Source organism: Chamaea fasciata, unplaced genomic scaffold, assembly GCF_029207755.1.
Source record: "Chamaea fasciata isolate MVZ Bird 193981 ecotype frontalis unplaced genomic scaffold, bChaFas1.0.hap1 SCAF_38, whole genome shotgun sequence".
In the NCBI taxonomy this organism is placed as follows: Eukaryota; Metazoa; Chordata; class Aves; order Passeriformes; family Sylviidae; genus Chamaea; species Chamaea fasciata.
Window position 1 is genome coordinate 2,378,102 of NW_027094123.1, and position 22,925 is coordinate 2,401,026.

General features: G+C 54.0%; 1 protein-coding gene across 1 annotated transcript; it reads left to right on the top strand.

Moving 5' to 3' along the window:
- The first annotated feature begins 6,690 nt into the window (after positions 1 to 6,690).
- LOC136303587 (serine/threonine-protein kinase pim-1-like) lies at positions 6,691 to 8,754 on the top strand. The gene is made up of 6 exons (XM_066207214.1): positions 6,691 to 6,854; positions 6,945 to 7,296; positions 7,411 to 7,461; positions 7,641 to 8,007; positions 8,225 to 8,401; positions 8,648 to 8,754. The coding sequence occupies exons 1-6, from the start codon at positions 6,691 to 6,693 to the stop codon at positions 8,752 to 8,754; spliced, it is 1,218 nt and encodes a 405-aa protein (XP_066063311.1).
- The last annotated feature ends 14,171 nt before the right edge of the window (positions 8,755 to 22,925 follow it).

Here is a 22,925-nt window from a genome sequence, read left to right on the forward strand (position 1 = left end):
AAGCCAAACCGGGCCCTTTTAGGACCGCGCGTTCCCTTGACCCCGCCCATTCCCCCTCAGAATTCCCGCCGTTTCCTGGACCCCGCCCCTTTCCCCTCCCAGTTCCCGCCCTTTCTCTGACCCCGCCTCGTTCCATTAGTTCCCCGCCCTTTCATTGGCCACGCCTCTTTTTCCTTGGACCCCGCCCATCTGCTGGCGCGTTCCCTGGAGCGCATGCGCAGATGACCCAGAAGTGGCTTCCCCCGGGCGCCGCCATCGTTGTTCCCGGTCCCCCGAGCCGGCTCCGGCGTGTCCGAGACCTGCGGTGGGGCAATGGGGGATCTAGAGGGGATCTATAGGGGATCTCTAGGGGATCTATAGGGGTCTGGGGGGACCTGGGGGTGTCTTTAGGGGGTTTAGTGGGTGGTCTGTAAGGGGTTTAAGGGGGTCCATAGGGGCTTTAGGGCGGTCTGGGGATCCCTAAAGGGGGCTGGGCGGGTCTCGGGGCTCTATCGGGGTCTGGGGGCTCTGTAGAGGGTCCAGCGGGGTCCGTAATGGGGGTCCGGGCGTCCCTAAATGGGGTCTGGGTGTCTGTGGGGGATTTGGGGGGTCTCTGTGGCGTTTTGGGGGATTTGGGGGGTCTGTAGGGGATCTCTAGGGGTCAGCGGGAGCCTGTAGCGGGTCCGGAGAGGTCTGGGGGTGTCTGTGGGTCCCTGTGGGGGATTTGGGGGGTCTGGGGGGGTCTGGAGGTTCCCAGGGGGGTCTGAGGGGATATGTAGGGGCTCGATAGAGGGTTCGGGGGCGCCTGGGGGACCCTATAGGGGATCTGGGGTTCTCTACATGGGATGTAAGGGGGTCTGGGGGAGTCTTGGCATCTCTGTAGTGGAGTTCTGGGGTCCATAAAGGAAATTTTTGTGAATTTTTGGCTCTATACAGCTAATTCTTGTAAATTTGGGGTCCAAATTGGGCAATTTGGGGTGTTCTATTGAATTATTAAAAAAATAGGAATATCGCCCTAATGCCGATATCCAACAATGACGGACAAAAGACTCTCCAGCAGTTTAGAGTTAGAAAGTGTATGTTTAATTACGACGCCAGACAGCGTGCGGGATAGCTCCCGAACACACGCGCGCTCACAGAAGATCACAGGGTCTTTTTATGTACAGAAGGATTGAATACCCAAAACACAAATGTACATTCATGACTTCAGTACCTCCCATTCCCCGCTTCCTATGGTAATTAGCCAAAAGCTATTAAGCATGCGTGGTTTGTTCTTTGAAATGGGTCGGTGGTCTTTTTTATGGGGCGGGGTCTCAAAATGATGAAGTAAGTGAGTCTTCTTAGCTTTGACTTTTTAACCTTTTAGTGTTGCGTGACGACTGAATCCCGTTTTCCCAGGAGTATTTCATTTATGAATTTACTGTGCTTCTTGAAGCCCATTGATTAGACAGAATACACAAACATAAGTTGACAGGCCCCATGATTTATCAGTTCCTTAAATCCGGCTTCTGCTTATCAAAAGGGAAGTCTATCTGTCTTACTTCAGCAATATCCAGTATAAAGTCTGTAATTCTTCAAAATTAATGTTTCAATCCCCTTGGTCCCTGCTCCCTCGTGGCCATGGCAAGAGCGGGCTGGGCTGGCCCTGGCAGGGGGCTCTCCTCGGGTCCCTGCTGATCAGGGCTATGGCCCCGTGTTCCTCTGTCTTGCAGCCCTTGAAGACACGGCAGATGACAGCAGCCCTGCCATCAGAAACCTGGCCATTGAAACAGCCTTGGTCCTCCGGGCAGTCCAGAGAGCTCCGTACTCCATCCTGCGGAAGCTGCGAGATCAGCTCCGCAGGGCACGGAAGACACGGCCTCGACTGTCGGGCCTGGGCTGGCTGCGCTGCTGGAGCTCTGCGGAGAGCTGATCTGGGACACTCTGTCTGCTGGGGCCAACTGAGCCAGCGGGGATTTTCTTCTTCTACAGGATTCTTCTTTTCTTCTTTTTTTCCTTCAGTATATAAATATAGGATATGTGTTACAATACACGGACTCCCAGGATTTTTCTTTTGCTGCCCTGGGTGCACAGGGGAAGAGGGGGAAAAGGGTGCTTTGTGCTCAGCAAGCTGCCCAGGCGTGCAGCCTTGCAGGGAAAATGGCCAGAAGCCCCTCGGCCCTCGGTGGTCCTGCGGAAGCCTTTGCACTGCCGAGAGAGCGCGTGGGCGGGGGCCGGAGCTGTGGGCATCCCTGCGAGGCCGGAGCCTGGAGATGGCCACAAGCCCTGTGCCAGCCAGGAACCGCCGTCTGTGTCCTCCTGCCCGTGTGCTGCTGGCCGGATTGCTGAGGGCTCCGCGGTGCCTCTTGATCGGGCTCCTCTGGAGCTGCTGTGGGGCTGCGCCTCTGCTGCCGGGCAGGCTGGCCGGGCTGGGGGAGACTCTGAGGGGCTGGGCTGGTGGGAAGCCCTGAGGAATTGGGTGTCAGAGGCCACAAGCAGCCCCTGGGGAGCTGCCATGTTCCTGCCAGCCGGCTGCTCTGGCGCTCCCCCAAAGCACCTGCGGAGTGAGTGCAGGGAAAGGTGTAACCTTGCGCTCAGGGCCCTTCTCGAGCTCACTGAGGATCCCTCCCTCAATGGTGACAAGGGGGCAGTGGCTGGAGCTGAGCTGGGGAATGCAGTCGCTTGGGCTTGGCTGGGCTTCGAGAGCTCAGGCAGCTGCTCCCAGCTCTCCTGCCTCCTGGTTCGGCTGCCCGAGTACCTCGGGACAGGCCTTTGGCCTCTGGGCCCTGTTGGCACCAGGGCGGCGTTTCACGACTTGTGTTCCTCACAGGCTAAAAAAGTGTGGCCCCTGCCTGAACATTTTGTGGAGCTCCTGTGGGACACAGATGAACAGTCAGTCAGGATGACGGCCGTGATACTCAGCTTTGCAGTTTTGGACAAGGACATGCTGAGACCCAGCCCTGTCGCCCTGCAGCTGGTTGCGGTGCTCCTGCCACTCTCTGACCATGCAAGGCTCTGTGCCCCCAGCCACGGCCACTGTGTGCCCACCAAACACTTGGTGCCCTGTGGGTTTGCAGGCTCACGCCCAGCTGAGCCCCGAGCAGCCGATGCTGAGGTCTTTTTTTCTTCCTTTCATAGAGGATAACGGCCAGGTGCAGCTGCTGTCCACACTGCTCTTCTGAAAATTGGTGACTGTTTGCAGGGCCCCTGGGAGGGAATATTGGGGTTCCTGGCAGCAGGATCCTTGTGTAGCTTCAGGCTGGGGTGGGCAGCACTTCCATCTGCAGCTTCCATGTGCTGCTCCGGCAGCTGCTGCTGCTGGGGACCCTGAGGGAAGAGGCCACGGGAGGGATGGAAATGCTGCACGGACAGCAGCAGCCAGGGCCAGGAATGAGCTTTGCCTTCCTGGCTGCTGAAATGAGGCTCCTTTAGTGCAAGAGGAGGCAAAGGCAAAATCAATTTCAACAATTCAAGGAAAACTGTGGAAAATTGGAAGCCTCTCAAAATGTCACACATTCATCTGGGAGCTCTTCAGCGTTGGTTCTTGTAAAAAGCCTTTCCCGTTTTCCCTTGGCTCTGAGATTCTGGGAGCCACCGCTGGGCTTCAGAGTTCAACTGATTTTTATTTTCCAGGTTTTTAAACAGAGCTCTGAATTGGGCATCTCTTGCCACTTTTTCTGCTCAGAACCTTGAGAAAGGTTCTCTGCTCCTGTGAGCCACATCTTGAAGGGTGGTTGGCAACCATGGAATGCTCTGGGAAAGCACTTGATTGACTTCAGGGCCAGGCTGGAGAGCTCAGCCTGAGGAAAGAACTGTTCCAGATGCCTCTGTCCATGTCCAGCTCCTCACAGCTGAGTCCCTGAACACCCTGGGTGGTTTATAGGGATTGATTTTCCCCTCCTGTTCACTTGGAGGTGATTTTGCCATCCTTTAGAGGAACATCTGACCAGCCCCTGCCCCCATCCCATTTCATTCTCTCCACTTTGAAGCTGGACCGCTGGGTTTGACATGTAAATTGGTAGTGTCTCCCCGTTCTTCCCTCCAGCCCTCCATTGTGACTTGTATTAAACACTGCAAATGGCCTCATTTGTCTGGTGGGGAAGATGTGAGGTGGAGAAAGTTAACAGCATTTGTTTTCATGAACCTTGTGCTAGTAAAGAAAAATGAGGTTTGTCATTTTGGTGTGGTGCTGAGTGTTGGGATCTGGGAGTTTATTTCTTGCTATTGTTCTTATTATTTATTAGTGTTACTTTTCACTGGTCAGATTTTTAAATCTTAGACACGATTAACCAAGGCTGGATGTAACTCATTAGGAAAATTCCCTTGCATTTTCCACTGGGATTAAACGGTTCAGTGGACTCCAAGTTGCCAGTGGATTCTAAAGATGGGAAATCCTGTTAGTGGTGGGTTTGGTGTGGTTTGGAGCTGGGGAAGGCTCTCATCCCAGTCCGGAGGTGCCCCAAGCCCGCTCTGCTGCCACGTCTGCACTCGCGGCCCCTCACGGCTGCCCTGCCCTGGGGACACGGTGGGACCCCGCTGCTGCCGGGGCTGAGGCTCCTCACGGCCCCTCAAACCCCTCCTGGCTACACAGAACCTCTCCTGGCCCCCGACAGCCCTTCATGGCCCTTCATTGCCCCTCCCGGCCCCTCAGGGCCCCTCCCGGCCCCAGGCGTGGAGCTCCTCCCGAAGGAGAAGGGGCCGGGCCCTGCTGGTTCTCCTTTTATTTCGGTCGTTTCGCAGCCGTGAGGAAAGAAAGGCTGAAATGGAGCCTTTGCCCAGCGGTTCCCTCCGGGTCAATTGCGGCCGAAGCTCCGTGCCGGCGCTGGCCCCAGCACCAGCATCCCCGCAGCCCCGCCGGCCTTTGCTGTCCCCCCGTGTCCATTCCCTGTCCCCGAGGCCCGCCCGGCTCTGGCAGCAGCAGGAGCCGCAGCGCAGTGGGCGCCGGCCCGGCCCGGCCGGGGCTCCCGGGCAGGAGCAGCAGCAGCGCCGGCCCCTTCCCACCTGCTCCTGCCTCGCCTTCCAAGGCCTTTGTCCGGCTCCACTGCGGCCTGGAGCAACGCTCACCCGCCAACAGCCCAGACTGCTCAGGGCCGCCTGTGCTGCCCCGACCCAGCCTCCAGAGAAAGGAAGGGTCGGCTTCCAGCGCTGTTTTCAGCACTGTTTCACTCAGCCCGAGGTGACGGCAGGAGGCTGCTGCTGCCTTTGCCTTGGCAATTGGAGATCGCGGCTGCTGCTGCACCCCTCTGGCTGCCGACTGGATTTTATCAGGACAACTGCAATTGCCTTTTTCCATCCTTGCTACCCGCTGTGCTTTTGTGACAGTGAACTCAGTCTTTCTGGTGCAGGCACCGTGCAAAGAAGAGATTGAAATGCTCCCAAGTCCCCGGGCACTAAGTCGAGGGGAATGAAAGCCACACAGGCCACATTTGCAGCGCTCCAACACAGCCCTGCTGCTGGTGCTGCTGAAATAGAATCAACTTAGAGAGGCCATCACAAAAATTGCCGCTGGGGTGTCAAACACAATGAAAAAATGCACCCGGAGAAAGAAAAACCAGAACTTCTTGACTCACTTCATTGCTTCCTCCGAGCAGCAGAAAAGGGAGATGCCCAGAGGTATTTCCAGCTGCTGCTGATCCCAGCTGGAGCTCTCTGCAGAGTCCCAGCAGGAACCTGAGCCCAGCCCGGGGAGCTCACACCGTGTCAGGGAGATTCTGTCTCTGGATTCAGTCAGGGTTGCATTCCCCAACAAGTGCTGGTGCCACCTCCTGTTTTCTTGGATTAAAACAGTAACAAGGAAAACCTTACCAATGGCACAACTCCCCAGTCCACAAGGAAAAAAGAAAGGACAAATTGTAAAGTTTTCCAAACATTTGTCCTGCTTTGCTGCAAAAGTCGTGCTGCACTCAGTATGGAAATCCAGGAGAAGCTGCAGTTGGTGGCACATCTTGTGCCAGCAGCTCGACCTCGTTCTCCACCAAAGGTTCTTGAAAAGAGCAGCTGGGACTGTGGTGAAGGTTGCTGGAAAACTGCAACAGCTTTCCAGAAGTGAAATGAAAACGCAAGAAATAAACCAAGACGTTTTCCTCTATTTCTATGCTTCCCTTTTCCGTGTTGCACTACTTCTCCGTGCCATTAATTCCAAATAGATCTCACCTCTCAGATCGATGACTTAGTGAGTTTTAGACACTCGAAAATACCATGGGCCGTAGACAGAGTTTGCCTTCCCCTGTTTTTGCTGCAAAGTAACGCTGGAGACATAAGCGTCGTGCTTGGGTCGGGCACGAATCCTACAACCAGGGAATGTGTCCTGACAGTGTCTGAGCCTCAGCAGGGACAATGCACAGCAGCGACCGAGGGAATTCCTCTGCCACGGCGCAGGAGTCAGGCCTCTGGATCTGGGCTCAGCACGGCCAAGTTGCCGTGTTTGGAGCGGCTCGGGGGCTGCCCCCGGGGAGCGCGGGGCTGGAGCGTGGAACGGACACGCGGACAAACGGCCCCAGGGCTCCAGTTGCAGCGGCGGCAGCGGCAGCAGCAGCGGCAGCAGCGAGTCTACGGCGTCTACGGCGTCTACGACCCCTCCCCGTCCCTCTCTTGTTCCTCCTCTCCCTCTCCCGCTGTGCCGCACTCTGTCTCGGTGTCCCGCAGCCTCTCCCGGTGTCCCTTTCCCGACCCCCCCGGCCCCTCTCGGCGTCCCCGTCCCGGCCTCTCCCTCTCCCCCCGCAGGGCTGGGCCATGCCCCGGGCCCGCCCCCGGCCCCGGGCGTCCCGCCGCGGTCTGGGCTCCGCCCGGCTCTGGCGGTGCTGGCTGTGGCGGTGCTGGGCGGGCATCAGTGCCTGGGGCCAGGGCGGCATCGCTGCGCTTTGGCTGCGCCTGTCCCGACCCCGACCCCGGCCCCGGCCCCGGCCCCGGCCCCGGCCCCGGCCCCGGCCCCGGCCCCGGCCCCGGCCCCGATCCCGACCCCGATCCCGACCCCGAACCCAACCCCCGCCCCGGCCCCGGCCCCGGCCCCGGCTCCTCCCGGGCCCCGCGGAGGACACACGCGGCGCGGCCGCTCCCGCCGCCTCCGCCGCGGCTTGCCCGGCCCGAGCTCCGCCGCTCGGCAGCGCAGCCGCCGGCCTCGAGCCGCCGGGGCCCGGGGCGGGTGGGGATGGCCGGCCCGGGGCGCTCGGGGGGCGCTCGGGGGCCGTGTCTGGCCCCGGGCCGAGCGCTGAGGGCCGCGTGTCGCCCGCAGGGGAGGCGCGGGAGGCCCTGCAGGACCGGTACCGGCTGGGTTCGCTGCTGGGGCGCGGAGGCTTCGGCAGCGTCTACTCGGGGACGCGGCTCTCGGACGGCGCCCCGGTGAGCGGCGGGGCTGGCGGCGGGCGGAGGAGGAGGAGGAGGGCGGAGGAGGAGAAGATCGGGGCGCGGCGGGGCAGGCGGCGAGCTGAGCCCGCTGCTGGCCTTTGCTCGCAGGTGGCCATCAAATGCGTGCCCCGGGCCCGCGTCCAGCACTGGGGCGAGCTGGTGAGTGAGCGGGGCCGGCGGGAGCAGCTGGGGCCCGGCAGGGGAAGAGCCGGCGGGAGCCCTGCAGGGAGAGCAGGCGTGGGCTGAGCGGGGGGCCCAGAGCATCCGGGGCTGGGTGAGGGGTTCCCGAGCCCTGGCACAGCCTCAGCCCCACTGACGGCATCGTGGTCCTTCGGCAGTCCAACGGCGCCCGTGCGCCCCTGGAAATCGTGCTGCTGGACAGGCTGTCCTCTGGATGTGGTGGCATCATTCAGCTGCTGGAGTGGGTTGAGCTCCCCAACAGCTTCCTGTTGGTGCTGGAGCGTCCGGAGCGGTGCCAGGACCTCTCGGGTTTCCTGGCGGAGCGGAGGTTCCTGCCGGAGGAGGAGGCGCGGGGGCTGTTCCGCCAGGTGCTGGAGGCCGTGCGGCACTGCACCAGCTGCGGGGTCCTGCACCGCGACATCAAGCCCGAGAACATCCTGCTCGACCTGGCCACCGGGCAGCTCAAACTGATCGACTTTGGCTGCGGCGCCTTCCTCCAAGACACAGCCTACAGGCAATTTGCAGGTGAGCCCTCTCAGGGGATGTTCCTGGGCATCTCACGGCCCAGCCTGGCTGTAGCACCGCGGCTTCCCCCTCTCGCTGCTAGGAGCAGCGTTATTTCTTGAGCCAAGTTGCTTTTGGGTGGGGGCGGGAGGGGGCCAGCCCCCACACGCCCAGGGATGCCGGGGCGAGGCTTTAGGAGTTGCAGCATCCCCTGATGAACTCCGTCTGTGTTCCATAGGAACCCTGCCCTACAGCCCACCAGAGTGGATCCACCACCAACGCTACCACGGCGAGGCAGCGACGATCTGGTCCCTGGGCCTCCTGCTGTACCACCTGGTCATGGGGAAGCACCCATTCAGGAGGGGCCAGCAGTTCATCTGGGGGCGCATCTTGTTCCCACGATGGCTCTCTCAAGGTGGGTCCTCATCTCTGGGCACAGGGGAATCCCGGTGCTGGGAGACAGCAGCAGGCTGATGAGCACCCTGCTCTGGCAGCTGCTGAGGAGGTGGCACATGTCCTGCTCTCCTCCAAACAGAGAATCCATGGGGAAGTTTAGGCACAGCTCTGGGCACACCCAGCATGGCCTGGGCACGGGAATGGAGGGGCAAAGCAGACGGGATCCTTCTCCAACTGACTGCTGGTTTCTGGTTTCTCTCTTCAGAGTGCCAAAATGTTATCAGGAGGTGTTTGTCCATGCAACCCTTGGACAGGCCATCCTTAGAAGACCTCTTCAATGATCCTTGGCTGCAGGGTGTTCATCGTCCCTAGAAGATGGGAGAGGTCCATGTGCACAGTTTGATCCAAAGACCTGACAGGTAAGAGCTCCACACATCTCATGGCAATCAGTGCTAAAGAAAACCAGAGTGTTTTTGTCCTGCCTGTAGCTCTGAGCAGGGATGACCAGATGGGAACATCTGTGCTGGGGCGGAGCTGGAGACCTGGTGTAGCAAGCACTGGTGGCCACCATCCACCCTAGTTATGCTTGTCCTGGTTCGTTGGTGGCTGGGGCCCTGGGCAGAGCACTGACAGCCTGGTCTGGACCCCAGGGAAGGAGGAGCCCCTGGAGAAGCTGTATCAGGTGGGGCTGCTGCTGGAGACACCAAGGACAACCCCAAGGATGCCAAGCTCTTCCTCGACCTGGCCACCGGCAGCTGAGGATGATCGACTTGGATTCTGGCACCTTCTTCAGACACGCTCCCTGGGGCCCAATTTGCAGGTGAGTCCACAGCTGGGGGGATGCTCCCAGATGTGGGCATGGCACGGCCTGGCCGGGCACCAAAGGTTCCTCCCTTTGCTGGGGCAGACGCCACAGATTCTTCACTCGGCCGTCAAGCTGCCTTTTGGCTCTGCGCAGCTGCTGAGGGCTGGATGTGCCGTGGCCGGCTGCAGGCTGGGCACGTGTCCTGCCCTCCTGCTCTGCCCCCAAAGGCAGCAGTGATGGGCAGCTTTGGGCCCAGCTCTGAGCATGGCCAGTGTGGCCTGGGCACTGCGGGCGGCCGGGACGAGGGGACAGGAGCCTTCGGCTGACGGGCAGTTTCTGGTTTCTCTCCTTCCAGCCGGGCTCTGCGGGTGCTGAGGCTGCTCTGGGCTCTGCCAGGGCTCTGCTGGGCTCAGCCCCAGGCGCGGCTGGGCCGGCTCTGCCCTCACATTGCTCTGACAGCTTTGCATCAGACGAGCCCATTCTGAGCCCACCGAGTGAGCTTTCTGCTTTTGCAGGTGAGTGAGACTCTCCTGCAGGCCAAGAGATTGCAGTGAGGGATCCACATCCAATTGGCAAGAACCCAAGCACTCCACAGTTCCAGCTGAACGCCTGGATCTCCACAGGATGTTTTGTCTGTCCCGCTCTTCATTCCTTTTTTGGCTGGAATCGTGCAACTGCCCTTTCTTCCTCCTCCAGAAGTGCCACAAGTGAGCAAAACCTGGCGAGTGGACGGCGTTCCTAAGGCAGTGCAGTCTGGAGCGGATGGATGAAGAATTGCCCTTCTGCACTTCCCAAGCAGAACAAAAAGCTGTAAGTGGGACTTTGCGTCTTTAAGAAACCCCTGACAATTTCAAAGGGAATGTGCAGCTCATTCACAGGGTGAGAAGGAAGGTCGTCTTGTAAAGGATTTGGGGTTTGGCAAAGTTTAGATTCCCAGTCCTGCATGGAGCTGGCAGGGCACAAAGCAATTTCCTATTGCTTCAATCACAATTTAAAATAATACTGGAAACAAACCACAAAATCTTTTTTAAAAGGCTGCTGAGGTCAGTAGGATGGATCCATGCCATCAGCACATTTATGGAGTAAATAACGGAGATCTCATTTGAAAAAGTTCAGTTATCTCTTTATCCAAAGCTATAAAGTATTTTTACTACGCTGCACTTGGGTTTTGTTTTTATCTTCCACTTTTTTTTCTGTGTTGTTTTTAATTTTCTTTTTTTTTTTTTTCTTAATAGAAAACTTGTCCTAGGGAAGGAATGTCCTTTGCTGCTGGTTCCCGTGTGGAGCAGCTCCCCAGGCAGAGCCCGGCAGCTCCTGGCCCTGCAGGGCTGAGGCTTTTCCCCGTTGCTGGGCACAGACTGATGGAGCAGCACTGCTGAACACAGGGACACGCAGAGGGAGCAGGAGCAGCTGCCTGTGTCCAGCTGCAGCTCCAAGGGCCAAACTCTGAGCAGACAGGGCTGGAAGAGACTGGCAGGCTCCCTGTTTGCTGTGCTGCCCCACTTGTGCCCGGCCCAGCTCTGCGGGAGGCAGAGGGAGAACAAGGGGCAGCTCCGGCCAGCCCCCAGCACAGGAACACCTCCGGCCCCGGGCCTCGGGGCACTGTCAGCACCCGCTGCTCCGGCCACGGCTTCTGCTGGCCCTGACGGCGACAACCAAACTGTGCCTGATCCCCAGGGAGCAGCAGCAGGGCCTGGATCCGATCCCTCAGTCTGGGGCAGGGCTGGGCAAACGACCCCCACAGCAGCAGCAGCAGCAGCAGCAGCAGCACATGGAGCTGACTTTGAGCACAGCCCCCGCCACTGTTCCCTCCCGTGGGCAGTGGTGTCACAGCAGCCTGAGGCACCCGGGTGCCCTCAGGGCCCGCAGGGACTTGAGATGGCAGCCCTGGGCTCCTGGGGGTTGTGCAAGGAACAGAGGTGAGGACTCCCTCTCCACGTGGAGCTTCCAGATGGAAAAGGCTGCTGTGAGCAGGCAGCTGCAAGGGCAGAGGAAGGAGGGTCTCGACCCCTGGATCTGTGCCACTTCCACAGTCCTGGGCAGCAGCCACCGAGCCCCGGGGGAACAGAGGGCACAGCAAGAGGGGCAAAAGCAGGCAAGGTCAGAGACTGGAGAGAGCCGGACCTGGGAGCAGGAGCAGCTGCTTCATTGCACTCTTGGAGAAAGCTCTCGGCTGTTTCTAAGCGCTGAAAGGCGTGAAGGGCAGAGACGAGGGGACACCAAACAATGCTCCTGTTTGCACACCCTCCCCTCTCAGTGTCCCAGAAGGAATTGGATGAACTGTATTCTTCTCTCTGAGTCGTCTCGTTCAGCGTGAGCAGCTTAGCACCAGGAGCTGAAGAAGCTGAAGCCTTAGGCCACAAGAGCTGACCAAGAGGGAACTTTTTGACCAAAGTAATGCTGCTAACATGGACCTGACTGAATCCAGCAGATAAAATCATGGAAATATAGAATCCTTTCTGTTGGGAAAGACCTGGGAGCTCATCAAGTCCCAGTGTTAAGCCAGCAGTGTCAAGCCCAGCACTAAAGCCTGAAGTGCCAAGGCCTGGACAAGAGGCCTGACTGAGGCCTGAACAAGCGGCCCTGAGCCAAAGGTGACCTCTCGATGAACCTTCCAGCCAAAGGTTATCTTTGTATCTGCTCGTTAACAAAATACGCACCGTCATTAGCGTTGTAATAGATGCATCCTCTCCTCAGTGAAACATGTATTGACCTTTCTGTATTTAGAAGCCAGACAAGGCCATGAAGTCTGACATCTGGCCTTGTTCGGGGCTGTAGGGTCAAAGGCAACTCCCCTGGTTCCTCCTTGGGCCCTGGCCAGGCTTTGGGAGAAACCCAAGAGGAGGATGCAACCAGATGTTCCTGTACTAGGAGTGCTGCTGGCAGTTTGTTTATTGAGCACTATCAAAGCTGGGCCCTCTCCCAGCCAGGCTGGAGCCTCAGCTGTGGCTGGAGGCAGCTGCAGGAATTCCCAGTGTCCGGGAGAGGCTCTGCAGTCCTTGGCTGTGACAGCTTCCCCAGCTGCTGTGTGGGTGTGGGTGATGGGAAAGGCTGAGGGTAACTGGTGATGGATCTTTCTCAATCACTGCGGGCAATCCGTGGTAGTGACGGCTGGCTGCATTGCTGAGCTGCTCCTTCTGTGCTCCTTTGCTGCTTTGAACTGTAGTAAATTTCACTGATTCCTTCAGGTGGTGTCTGTGTCCTTGGTGCTGAGCCTGCCCACTGCGAAAACAAAATTGGCATAGCTTGGCCGGATCAGCACAAAATGACACTTTTTAAATCTAAAGGTGAGGAATCAGTCCTATCCGAAATTCCCGGATGGGAAGCCCTTCCCTAGAGTTCTCTGGCTCTGGAGTGGGCTGAGGTGGGAACAGATTTTTGACAGGGGCCACTGTATTAGAGGGTGTAAAGTACCCCACACTGGCTCTGAAATGGCTCACTACTCAGCCTGAGTGGGTACCACAGTGGTCTCTTGAAAAGGAGAGACTTAGATGCCCTAAAAACCCTGGTACAGGAACAACTGGCTCAAGGACACATAGAGCCATCTATGAGCCCTTGGAACACCCCAGTATTTGTTATAAAAAAGAAATCTGCTAAGTGGAGGTTACTCCATGACCTGAGAAAAACCAATTCCATGATGGAGAGAATGGGCACATTGCAGCCTGGTGTGCCATCGATGTCCCACCGTGCTGCCTGCCTCCTGGGACATCCTGATTGTGGACTTAAAGGGCTGTTTTTTCACTCTTCCATTACCCCCAGATGATACCCCAAAGTTTGCCTTGACCGTGCCTTCTATTAATAACGCTGCACCAGTGCAACATTACCAATGGAAAGAACTTTCCCAAGGCGTGGGAAACAGCCCCACAATGTGTCAGTGGGGTGTTGCTCAGGTACTCTGATCAGTGAGAGAACAGTTTCCAGGGGCATACTGTTACCATGGCCTGGATGACATTTTGATTGCACCCCAAACCAGAAAAGAACTCTCACTGATTCAGCCAAGCCTGTTGCAAGCGTTCAAACCACTTGGGCTGCAAGTAGCACCAGAGAAAGTGCAGCAGCAACCACCCTGGAAATATTTGGGACTCAAAATAATGAACCAGACCATACAGCCACAAACAATTCCGTTTCCAACCAAAATTCTAACTCTAAACGATGCACAAAAACTCTTGGGTACCATCAACTGGGTCAGATCTTACCTAGGACTGACTGACTCTCAACTAGCACCTTTATTTGACCTCCTAAAGGGTGACTCTGAATTAACTTCCCCCAGAAAATTAATCCTAGAGGCAAAAGCTGCTGTTGAAACAGCAGAGCAAGCTATCACCAACAGACAAGTCCACCGGATATGCCCAGAGGTGTGGATCACTGTGTTTATTCTCATTGTTAGTTTTCATCCTACTGGTGTTATTGGGCAGTGGAATCCACGCTGGCCTGATCCTTTGCACATTCCAGAATGAATGCTTCCACCTCATCAAGCAAAAAAGACGGCACCCACTGTCTTTGAACTAACTGCACAGTTAATTATCAAATGTTGTCGCAGGTGTTTACAGTTGAATGCTACGGATGCTTCAAAAGTTGTCTTGTCTCTGTGACACAAGAGCAATTCTAATGGTGTTTTGCTAACAGTACAGCCTTGCAAAGTGCTTTGCAAGGACACTGGAACGCTTTGGGCACCTGCCCGACGTGTCTGTCCTACCTTACGTCCTGTCCAAGACCACCAGCAGCATTCTCCTGGTGGCCCCTCCACAGACGGTGTGGAGCCGTGTGTGGAACAGTGCTGGAAACAGCTTGTTCACCGACCTCGTGGAGAGCTGGGACTCTTAGAGTGACGGTGCATTTAAGGATTCTGTTTGTTTACAAACTGGTTTTCTGTTTACAGAGTGGTTTTTTCTGTTTACAAATTGTTTTTCTGTTAATTGTTAATCTTGTTAATTCTGTTAATTGGTTTTTCTCAGGGTTTTAAAAGTTGAACGTTTTCTTGTTTTAGTGTTAAGTTGTAGTTTGGAACCATAAGCAGTTAACCTGTAACATGCCAGCCCGGAAGATTGTGATCTCGCCTGACAGCTCCTGGGAGTGAGTGCTGCAGCTCCAGTGGTACATGGGACACATCACTGGCTGAGCAGAATTAAGTTTGTCAAAACCTCCTTCAAATTAAACCCATGCTGTCTTGTGTTACCCTGTCTGCAAAAGGGCCCTTGCAAATGGGATAACGGAAAACAATCTGCATTTTAATAAAAGCAAAGGCAGGAGATGTAGCAGGGTCCAGCTGGTTCACAGCTGGGCATAACGAGTCTGATCATAACAGACCCAACTGGGCTGACCTGGCTTGTTCTAGAAGTCCCCGGGGGAACAAAGAGCTCAGCCAAGCCCAGCCAAGCCCTGGCTGCAGACACACCCCTGGCCAGAGATGTGGGCAGTGCAGAGATTCCCAACCAGTTGGCTTTCCAAGCCTGGGAAATTCAAACTCACCATAAAAGGGAGCTTGGAACAATAAATTGTGGCTGTTGGTCAGAACTCAACAAGATACTGTGTGGTGTGTCTGTCTCCAACCCACCAGCCTCGTGTTACACTATGTCTAAATCTATGTTTCTATCTATATCTCTATCTTTATATGTGAAACAATAATAATAATGTGCAGTAATGCTGACAATACTGATTTGCCACCTTTGGCTGCTCAGGGATGTGACACTAAATACCCTACAGAAAAGCATTGGCCACGACTCAAATGTCAGTGCTAAACTTTGTGAGACTGCTTGCAAGGAATAAAGGAGGAAGGGATGAAATTGGCGATTTTTATGCGGTTTGCTGATACTGTGGTGTGGAATGCTTTGTCTGTTACTGTGAAAATACAGTGATTTGGACTGCTGGTGTTTTCATGTACCAGACTATTCACAAGCTGCAGGATCATCAAACAGACAAAGGGGCAGTTGAAAGAGCAGGTGAAAAAATGAGGAGATGGGAACCTGTCCTGATGGAGAACCCATCCCACAGATGTTCTCCATACCCTTAACAATGGACCCAGTGGGGAAATGGAAACCCCTGGATGTGCACAGCTGCGCCCAGTTTGCGAATACAACCGTGCACAGTGAGACTTTGACTTCTGGGGAAATTGTTCTGGGTGTGATGGCCCCTGACAGGGCCACCCCAGAGGCTGCAGGGCTGGACCTTCATGCATTAGAATTAATTAGGACAAATCAGAAGCAAATGAGAGTTATCAATACAGGAATAGGAACTCAGATTTCTCCAGGACACTGGAGGTTTGAGAACTGCTCACTGGAGCTTGGCCTTGAAAAGCGTTGATGTCATGGGAGAAGGAATTGATGCAGATTGTCAAGGAGAAATCAAAGTCATCCTTTGAAACAATAGTGAACAGAGTGGATTATTTAAGCCTATGGCGTGGCAGCAATTACTGATATTGCAGTTTGAAAAACAGTTGTGCAGAGAGGAGATCCACAGTGTCACTGCGGTCCCCTGGCTCCACAAGGCCCTGCAGGCTCCCAGGGCACCTTTGGTTCTATGGGGCCCGCAGGGTTTAGCTGGCGGGCAGGGTCAGCACCAAAGAGACACGCACCAACTTAAGGAAGCCCAACCCCACCGCGGGGGGACCCGCCTCCCGCCGGGGCTCTGCCGGCACCGCCACCGGGACCCCCCAAAAACACCTCCCGGGGACCCCCCATGTCCCCTTGAGGGGCATCTGCGCCTCAGCTCTGGAGCCCTGCCAGATCCAAACATCAAGCTGCCCGGCCCCGACAGAAAAAAGCCCCGGGAGCCATAAATATATTTTCTGTGAGCTCCAAACATCCCTCCCCACTTCAAAAAAACCGCCCAGGATATTTGGGGCGCGCTCCCCCTCCCCGGTCACCCGCAGGATACGGGGGCGATGGTCCCGGGGCGAAGGAGCTGCAGATCCAGAGAGCAGTGAAGTCACGCAGTGCCTCCTCTGCCGGCTCCAGCTCCTCCATCCCTCCTCTTCCTCCTTCTCTGTCCCTCCTCCTCCTCCTCCTCCTCCTCCGTCCGTGCGGCCGCGGGCCGGGAGCTCTCGGGTGAGCGGGGCCGGGCCGGGACACGGTGGGAAAGGGGTGGGTCACCCCCAAACCGAGCTGGGGGCAGCGGAGGTTTGGGGGAACAATGGGAAAGGGGTGAGAGGGGGGGATAGGGGGAGGTGGGACAGCGGGAAGGGAGTTCCCAGTAGGGGTCCCCCAGTAAACCCCAGGACTCCCAAGCCCTGTCCCAGCGCCCACAGTTCCCTCCACAGCCCCGGCTGAGTGGGGGGCTCAGCCCAGGACCCGTCATTGTCTGGGGCTCCCTCGAGTGCAGCAAATGGGAGAGTGCCCCCCAGGGTGGAGTTTTGGGGGTCTCCCCACCATCACGGCTTTAAGAACCCCCGACAGTCAGGCGCCGCTTTAACTCCCCTTGACAGGGCGACACCACTCCCGTTGATTCCGGTAGTGGAGCCCCCATGGGGGGGTTGGGGGTCCCGGGAGGGTTTGGGGGTCCCGGGGGGGTCTGGGGCTACCTGGGTGATGCCAATGGTGGTGATGAGGACCCCGTGCCAAGTATAAACCTTCTCAAGGGGGCTTGGGGGCGTGTTGGGAGGTCCCATGGGAATTTTGATGTCCTGAGAGGGTTTAGGGGGTTCGTACGGGGCGTTTGCAATCTTGGGGAGTTTTTGGAGGGTCCCAGGGATGTTTTTGGGGTTCCAGGGGAGGTTGGGGTGTCACGGGGAGATTGGAGGTTCCCAGGGAGGAGCTGGGGGGTACCTGGGCAGGGCAGGTGACAGAGCTGGGACCCCGTGCCGGGTCCGAACCTTCTCACTGGGCAGCGTCAGCGTGTTCAGGGAGATCCTGGGGGACCCCGAGGGTCACCCCAATTCCCAGGGGACCCAAAATACTAAGGGCTCCCCTGAACTCCCTCACCCCTGGATCTGCTGCAGGCAGGGGCACACCAGCACTCGGCCCCTGCCCCCACTATCATGGGGGGGCTGTGGAAGAAACCAGGGGGGCACAGACAGGTCAGGGTGGAACCCCAGAGTCCTGGAGGAGGGGACATGGGGACAATCCCAGGAATCCCCGTGAGGGGCTTAGGGGGGACCCAGGAGGATTTGGGGGCGGACTGGTGGGGTCATGGGGGGATTTCCAGGAGTCTTGGGAGGGGGGGAAGAACAGGGTGAGCCCCCAGGATGGGTTTGGGCAGAACCGGACTGGAGCTTCCAGACGCTGAATCCGATGAGGAGAATGACCACGATGGCAGCGATGACGGACACAGCGACCACCAGGGTGAGATTCCTGCTGGATTCCGGCTCTGGGCAGCACGGAATGGTGAGGAGGGGCAGGGGAACCTCCATCCCACTGCGCCACATTCCCAAACTCCCAGTTACCACATTCCACATTCCCCGCCTCAGCCCAGGAGAAGATGCCGGGCTCCGGCATTCCGGGATGCTCCACCCGGCACCGGTGCTGCTCCCGCTCCTCCGGCAGCGCCTCGATCCTGGCCCGGGGGGGGAAGGCGCCGTCACTGTTGGGAATGATCCCGGATTTCATCCCCCTTCATCCAGCTGATCCCCGTGGTGCTGGGGTAACATCTGTACGTGTGGCAGGACAACATCGGGAAACAAAGGTTTACTTAACCGAAACAAAGAGGTGGACAAAGGTGGAAGGGGGAGATAACGCCGGTAAAAGACAAAGCTTGAGGCAGCTGCGTGCTTTTCTTTCTCCGGCGTTCGGGGAGACGCGTGTCTGCCGCTCCTCGAGGATCTCAGCCGCCGCAGAGCACGCCGAGCGGAGAACGGCTGTTGCTGGCTGGAGGAGTTTCACTGTGGCCAAAGGGATCCAGTCCTGGGAAATCTACTATCACCAGTTCGGCCTGAATCCTGAGTTTTCCCTGCCACCTGCGGGAGCTGGTCCAGGCCCTGCCTCGCCTTCGAGCCTCTTCGGCGCTGCTCCTCTTGCTGCAGCGTGACCCTGCACCCCCTGCGCTGCCGGGACATCCTGCCCCTGCCTGCCGGGACACCCTGCCATCCCAGCGACCAGCCCGGGACTTTTCCACTGTTTCAGCTTGGTGCTCTGAGGATCCTGCAGGGACAGCGAAACCAAACTGCCCTGGGTTTTGTGAAACAAAGCCCTCGAGGTTCTTGGTACTGTTGTCGTTTGTCATTAACGCTGTAGTTGTTTGGTGGGGGGGGAGTATTTTGTGTTTGTTTGCTTTGTATTACATACTAGTAGAGAACTGCTATTCCTATTTCCCAAATCTTTGCCAAAGAGCCTCTGATTGTAATTTTACCTGGCAGATACCTGTCTTCCCAAACCAAGACAAGGAGGAAGGACAAATCTCACTCCCTCCACTTCCAAGGAGTGTATATTGTGTGTTGTATACTCCCTTGGGGTGTTTGCCACCTTTCCTGAGGGTCAACTTGTAGGATTTGTTGCAAACTTATTCACAAGAAATGTTGTGTGTACCTATTAGAGTTTTAGAGTGAGTTAGGGATTTGGCAAAGGTGAATTGTTTAAGTTGAAAATAATTTTTGGGTGGAACAGATCAACCCCTGCATACTACAGATAAAAATACTTGCAAGAACCTTTCCCTTTTTCATTTATCATTATGCACACTGCTTCACTGGAAAAGGCCTCACAGGATGTGTTTGGAGAGGAGCCTGCTTTTCCATTAAACAACAAGGAATATTTGACTTTTGAAAGAAAGAGACAAAAACATGCCATTTTTTTTAATGGCACGTTCTTAGTTATCAGATTAACAACATTTTTGGAGGGGTATTCAAGCAAGTATTAAGCGTAAAACATACAAATAAACGTACTCTTACTTTCAGCAATCCTTTAAGAACTAGAGACTTCTCTTAAAGCAGGATCCCTTTCCTTCTGGGTGGATCACCTTTAGGTATTCCTCCAAACAAGCTGCAGCTGTCCCATGTGACACTGGCAGGGGCAGCTCTGGGCCGTGGTGCTTCCCCAGGAGTTTTTGGCGGCTGACTCTTGCTTAGGTAATTTAGTAATTGTGCTGCCACCTTCGGGATCCCCAAAAGGTCTGTCTCCCACATGCCTGCCTGTTGCAAGACTCTATTTCATTTCCATATGTTCCTCTTTTCTGTGCACGATTGGTCTTTGGACAGATAAAGGAGGGGTTTTAGCACCTGTTAATGAATTAATTAAATGGTGGATGTACTGATGTAATCTCTACAAAATGATTCTGTTAGATACTTTGGAGACTTCTGTTTTGCTTGTGTGATCTTTACTATTTGAGGGAAACTTTCAAACTCCTGATGGGCCTTGAGTGATTTTTACTTCTTGGACAGACCGTGCTTCTCTTGTCTTTCTACTTGTTGTCCCCTTAATTTTAGCCCCTAGAGGGCTAAACTTTACAGTTTCACTAAATAAATCATAAATGCTTCAGTTTATAAATAATATAGATGTTCATTGTATATTTTTATATAATTTAATTTTGTCCCCTACAGGGCTAAAATTTGGAGGGTGAGTGCTGCTCTTCAGGAAAACCTGGTGATGGAACAAATGAGGTGCAGCTGGCATCAGTCAAGGTTTCAGTTAGACAGAGTGGAAACTCTGCACTTGGACCAAGTGCCTTCATCAGAGCAGCAAGTTCCAGAGCTCCTTCACTGTGGCACCTTCGGGCTTGGTGGTAGGAGAACCTGACACAGTGAGGGTAAAGCAACGACACCTGGGCTTGCAGAGTCTGTGGCTGAGTAAAATCTGGTCTAAGTTCTGTTGTTTTACAGAAGAAAAATGTTGTAGCTGATCTGTCAAACACAGTAGACTCAAAGTGAGGGCCTGGCAGTGACTCTGTAAGAAGAAATGGTTTATAAAAGAGGGTAAAAAAGTGTGAGCTGGCTGCTGAAGATTGATAGCAGAAATTTTTTTTGTCTTGGTTGTCACACTAGTGATTCCACGTGGTATATTTTGATGCTTTTCAGTTTAGATTGCTGTACAAGTATGGAGTTTGTCTTGCCCTCTCTTTGTTGGGCAGCTTTATGGCCATGATACTCAGTAAATGATGAGCTTTCTTTAGGTTGATTTATACTGTTGGCTGGGGATTATTTGTGGGGTTTTTTCTGCTTGAGGTCTCAACCATTAACAAACAAACGTGTGCTGGAGTTCTGCTTTGTGCATGAACCTCCAAAGTGGAAAAAGGCCTTTGATATATCCTGTATTTCTGTTATAAAGTAGCTATAAGTGGTACAGTTTTGGGTGTGAGTGACTCACTTCTTGAGGATTTTAGTTTTAGAAGTTGGATTTGACTTGGTTGATATTCCTTTCAGCATCTAGATTTTCTATTTGGGCATGTATTTTCCACATTGACTTTAATGGTCATAGTGTCAAAAAGTCAATATGCTGTTGTAGAAGTGAGAAGTTTGCCTGAGTACTTGATTCCAGGGAGGAGAAATAGAAGAAAATAAGTAAATAATGTTGCAGTTTGTCTATTTAAAAGCTCTATTTAATGTATTTTTTACCGTGTTGCTTGCTGAGTTTAATCAGAGTCCGAATAGATTTCAAACCTTCTCTCCAGTTTTAGGAAGCTTGGAGATGGCAATTTCAAGATTACCTCATCTTGTTGGCGTGGTTTCTTTCTAGGAAGGCTAAATGGTACATCAGAATCTACTTTGTTTTTCCAGAAGCATCAGTACTTCATGGTATTGTGGAAAAGTTCAAGTCATTACCGTGCCAACCCGTCACAGTTAATTTTTTGGCAGAATGAATCCATAACAACACATGGTTTCAATCGATTTCTTATGCAGATTCTGCAGTAGATGTGCAGATCTGTTGATTAGCTCAGCCTGTTGGAAGAGTGGGGTCTGCCCCATTTGTTGTTCTTGGGGACAATCATGGCTGGGTTATTTCTGTGGGCCTGTCAGCTCACAAGGAAATGCCCTTCAGCTCTTACCCTGACTCAGATCAGCATGAGGAACATCATGACATAATAGTTATTTTTTTTTTAATGTTTTTAATGTATTTGTCAACATGTACTGGTGCTGCATAAATTGATTAGGAGTCTTTATGGAATGCTGAGCACGGTTGTGGAAAATGAGTTTTGCAGGTGTGGATTGGTGGAATTGCAGTTTGCCCTGCAGTGTGTTTTAGTCTCCTTTGTGAGGGTTTCCCCACCCCTCACCTGGCTGTAACATGTATAAGTGCCTAAGTGAGCAGTTATTTACCTGTGGCAAGTCTGTTGTACCTAAACTCAGGAAATTGTACACCTCCTGGCTCTATTGTACACCTCCTGGATCTTATTCCATTAAATCTTCATGCTGATAGTCTGCGCAGCTCAGAGGCACTGAAAGATGATCTGCAAACAGAGGGAATACTTGCTCTGAACTCTATGGAGGCCCTCAGGAGTCACTCTGATTGATGTCTAGGGATTTCACAAGGATTTGACATGCTTGATCTTGAGCTTGTAATTAATTGTCAGAGCTGCTATCAGCTTTAGAAATGGGTTTCTACTAACTGGCCAAAAATAGCGATGTTGGGCTTTGAAACTGTTGCCGTTTATGTGTGAAATCAATTGCACCAAGAGCGTCTTCTTTTCCCCAGTAACAAAAAGGATCCTGTTCTGTAATGTCATCCCATCTGTTAGAAAATGTTAGCACCTCTCATTTCACAAGGCTTTTTTTTTTTGTACACGGCAAGGATGCATTAAATTTAGTCACATGCAGAAAGAAATCTGCAACTGGATACTCGTTGTAAAGGCACTAGATATGTGTGATTTCTCTGTATTTTAACACTTGAATACAATAGATGAAGCTGGTCAGATGATGAAAGGGCTCTTTGGCTATTGGAAGTCCTCTTGCCACCTCATCTCTCCTACTGTCAGTGTATGCCTGATAGTTAATAATAGCTTGAAACTGGGATAGTTTCCAGCTATTTTTTGCCCATTTCCCTCTTGGTTGCCATCAAAAGAACAGGTTCTATTAGGGGAGCCTTTCTTCCTGCAAGTAAATCGATGTTTAGTGAAGAGAAAATGCATGGCAGTGGTGGAAACTTAGCAGAGCTTCCTGCTCCTGCTGCACTGCTCATCATCCCATTTATCCGTGGGGAAGGAGGGCAGTGTCTCTCTTTAGGATATCATGACCTGACTCGGGGAGATTTACCTGGTGGTCCCACCCCAGAATGGTCCATAGGAAGCCTGGCAGGGTGCCAATTTCTTGCTTAGACCGAGGAATCTAAGGGGCTAAAACCAGGAGAATATGTTCTGCCTGTGTTACATGATAGACACAAGCAATGTGTTATCACAAAGATGTGACATGGACCTTGTTAGGCTCAGCAGATGCTTTAGTCCTGGCTCTCATACTCTGAATGTGAGAGCTGGAAACATGCTGGCAGTGTAGTGCACATCCTCAGAGGACAGAAGGTAATTTGACAGCTCACTGTAACCCTCTTCAATAATGTTGACTCTTCTGGCATCGGTTTGTTGAGAATGTGGCTTCTCATGTGGAAAACCGAGACTTCTTGTAGTAAAAAGAAGGATTTCTTTTCCTGATTTGGTTTTCTTTTTTTTCTGGCTTAGGTTAGAAGAGAGAAATATTTGAATGTAGCATTGACGTGTTTAATTTCTAAGCTTTATTTGGAGACTTTGAAAAGGTGAAAATATGTAAGCATTATTGAGGGAAGAAAGTGTTATTGTTTGATGCATTAAACTGTTTTCTTTCCGAGAATCTGTGTTTTTAGAGATACCAGGCAGTACTTTTTCCTTTAGCAGTAACAGAGTCCTGCTGTCTGTC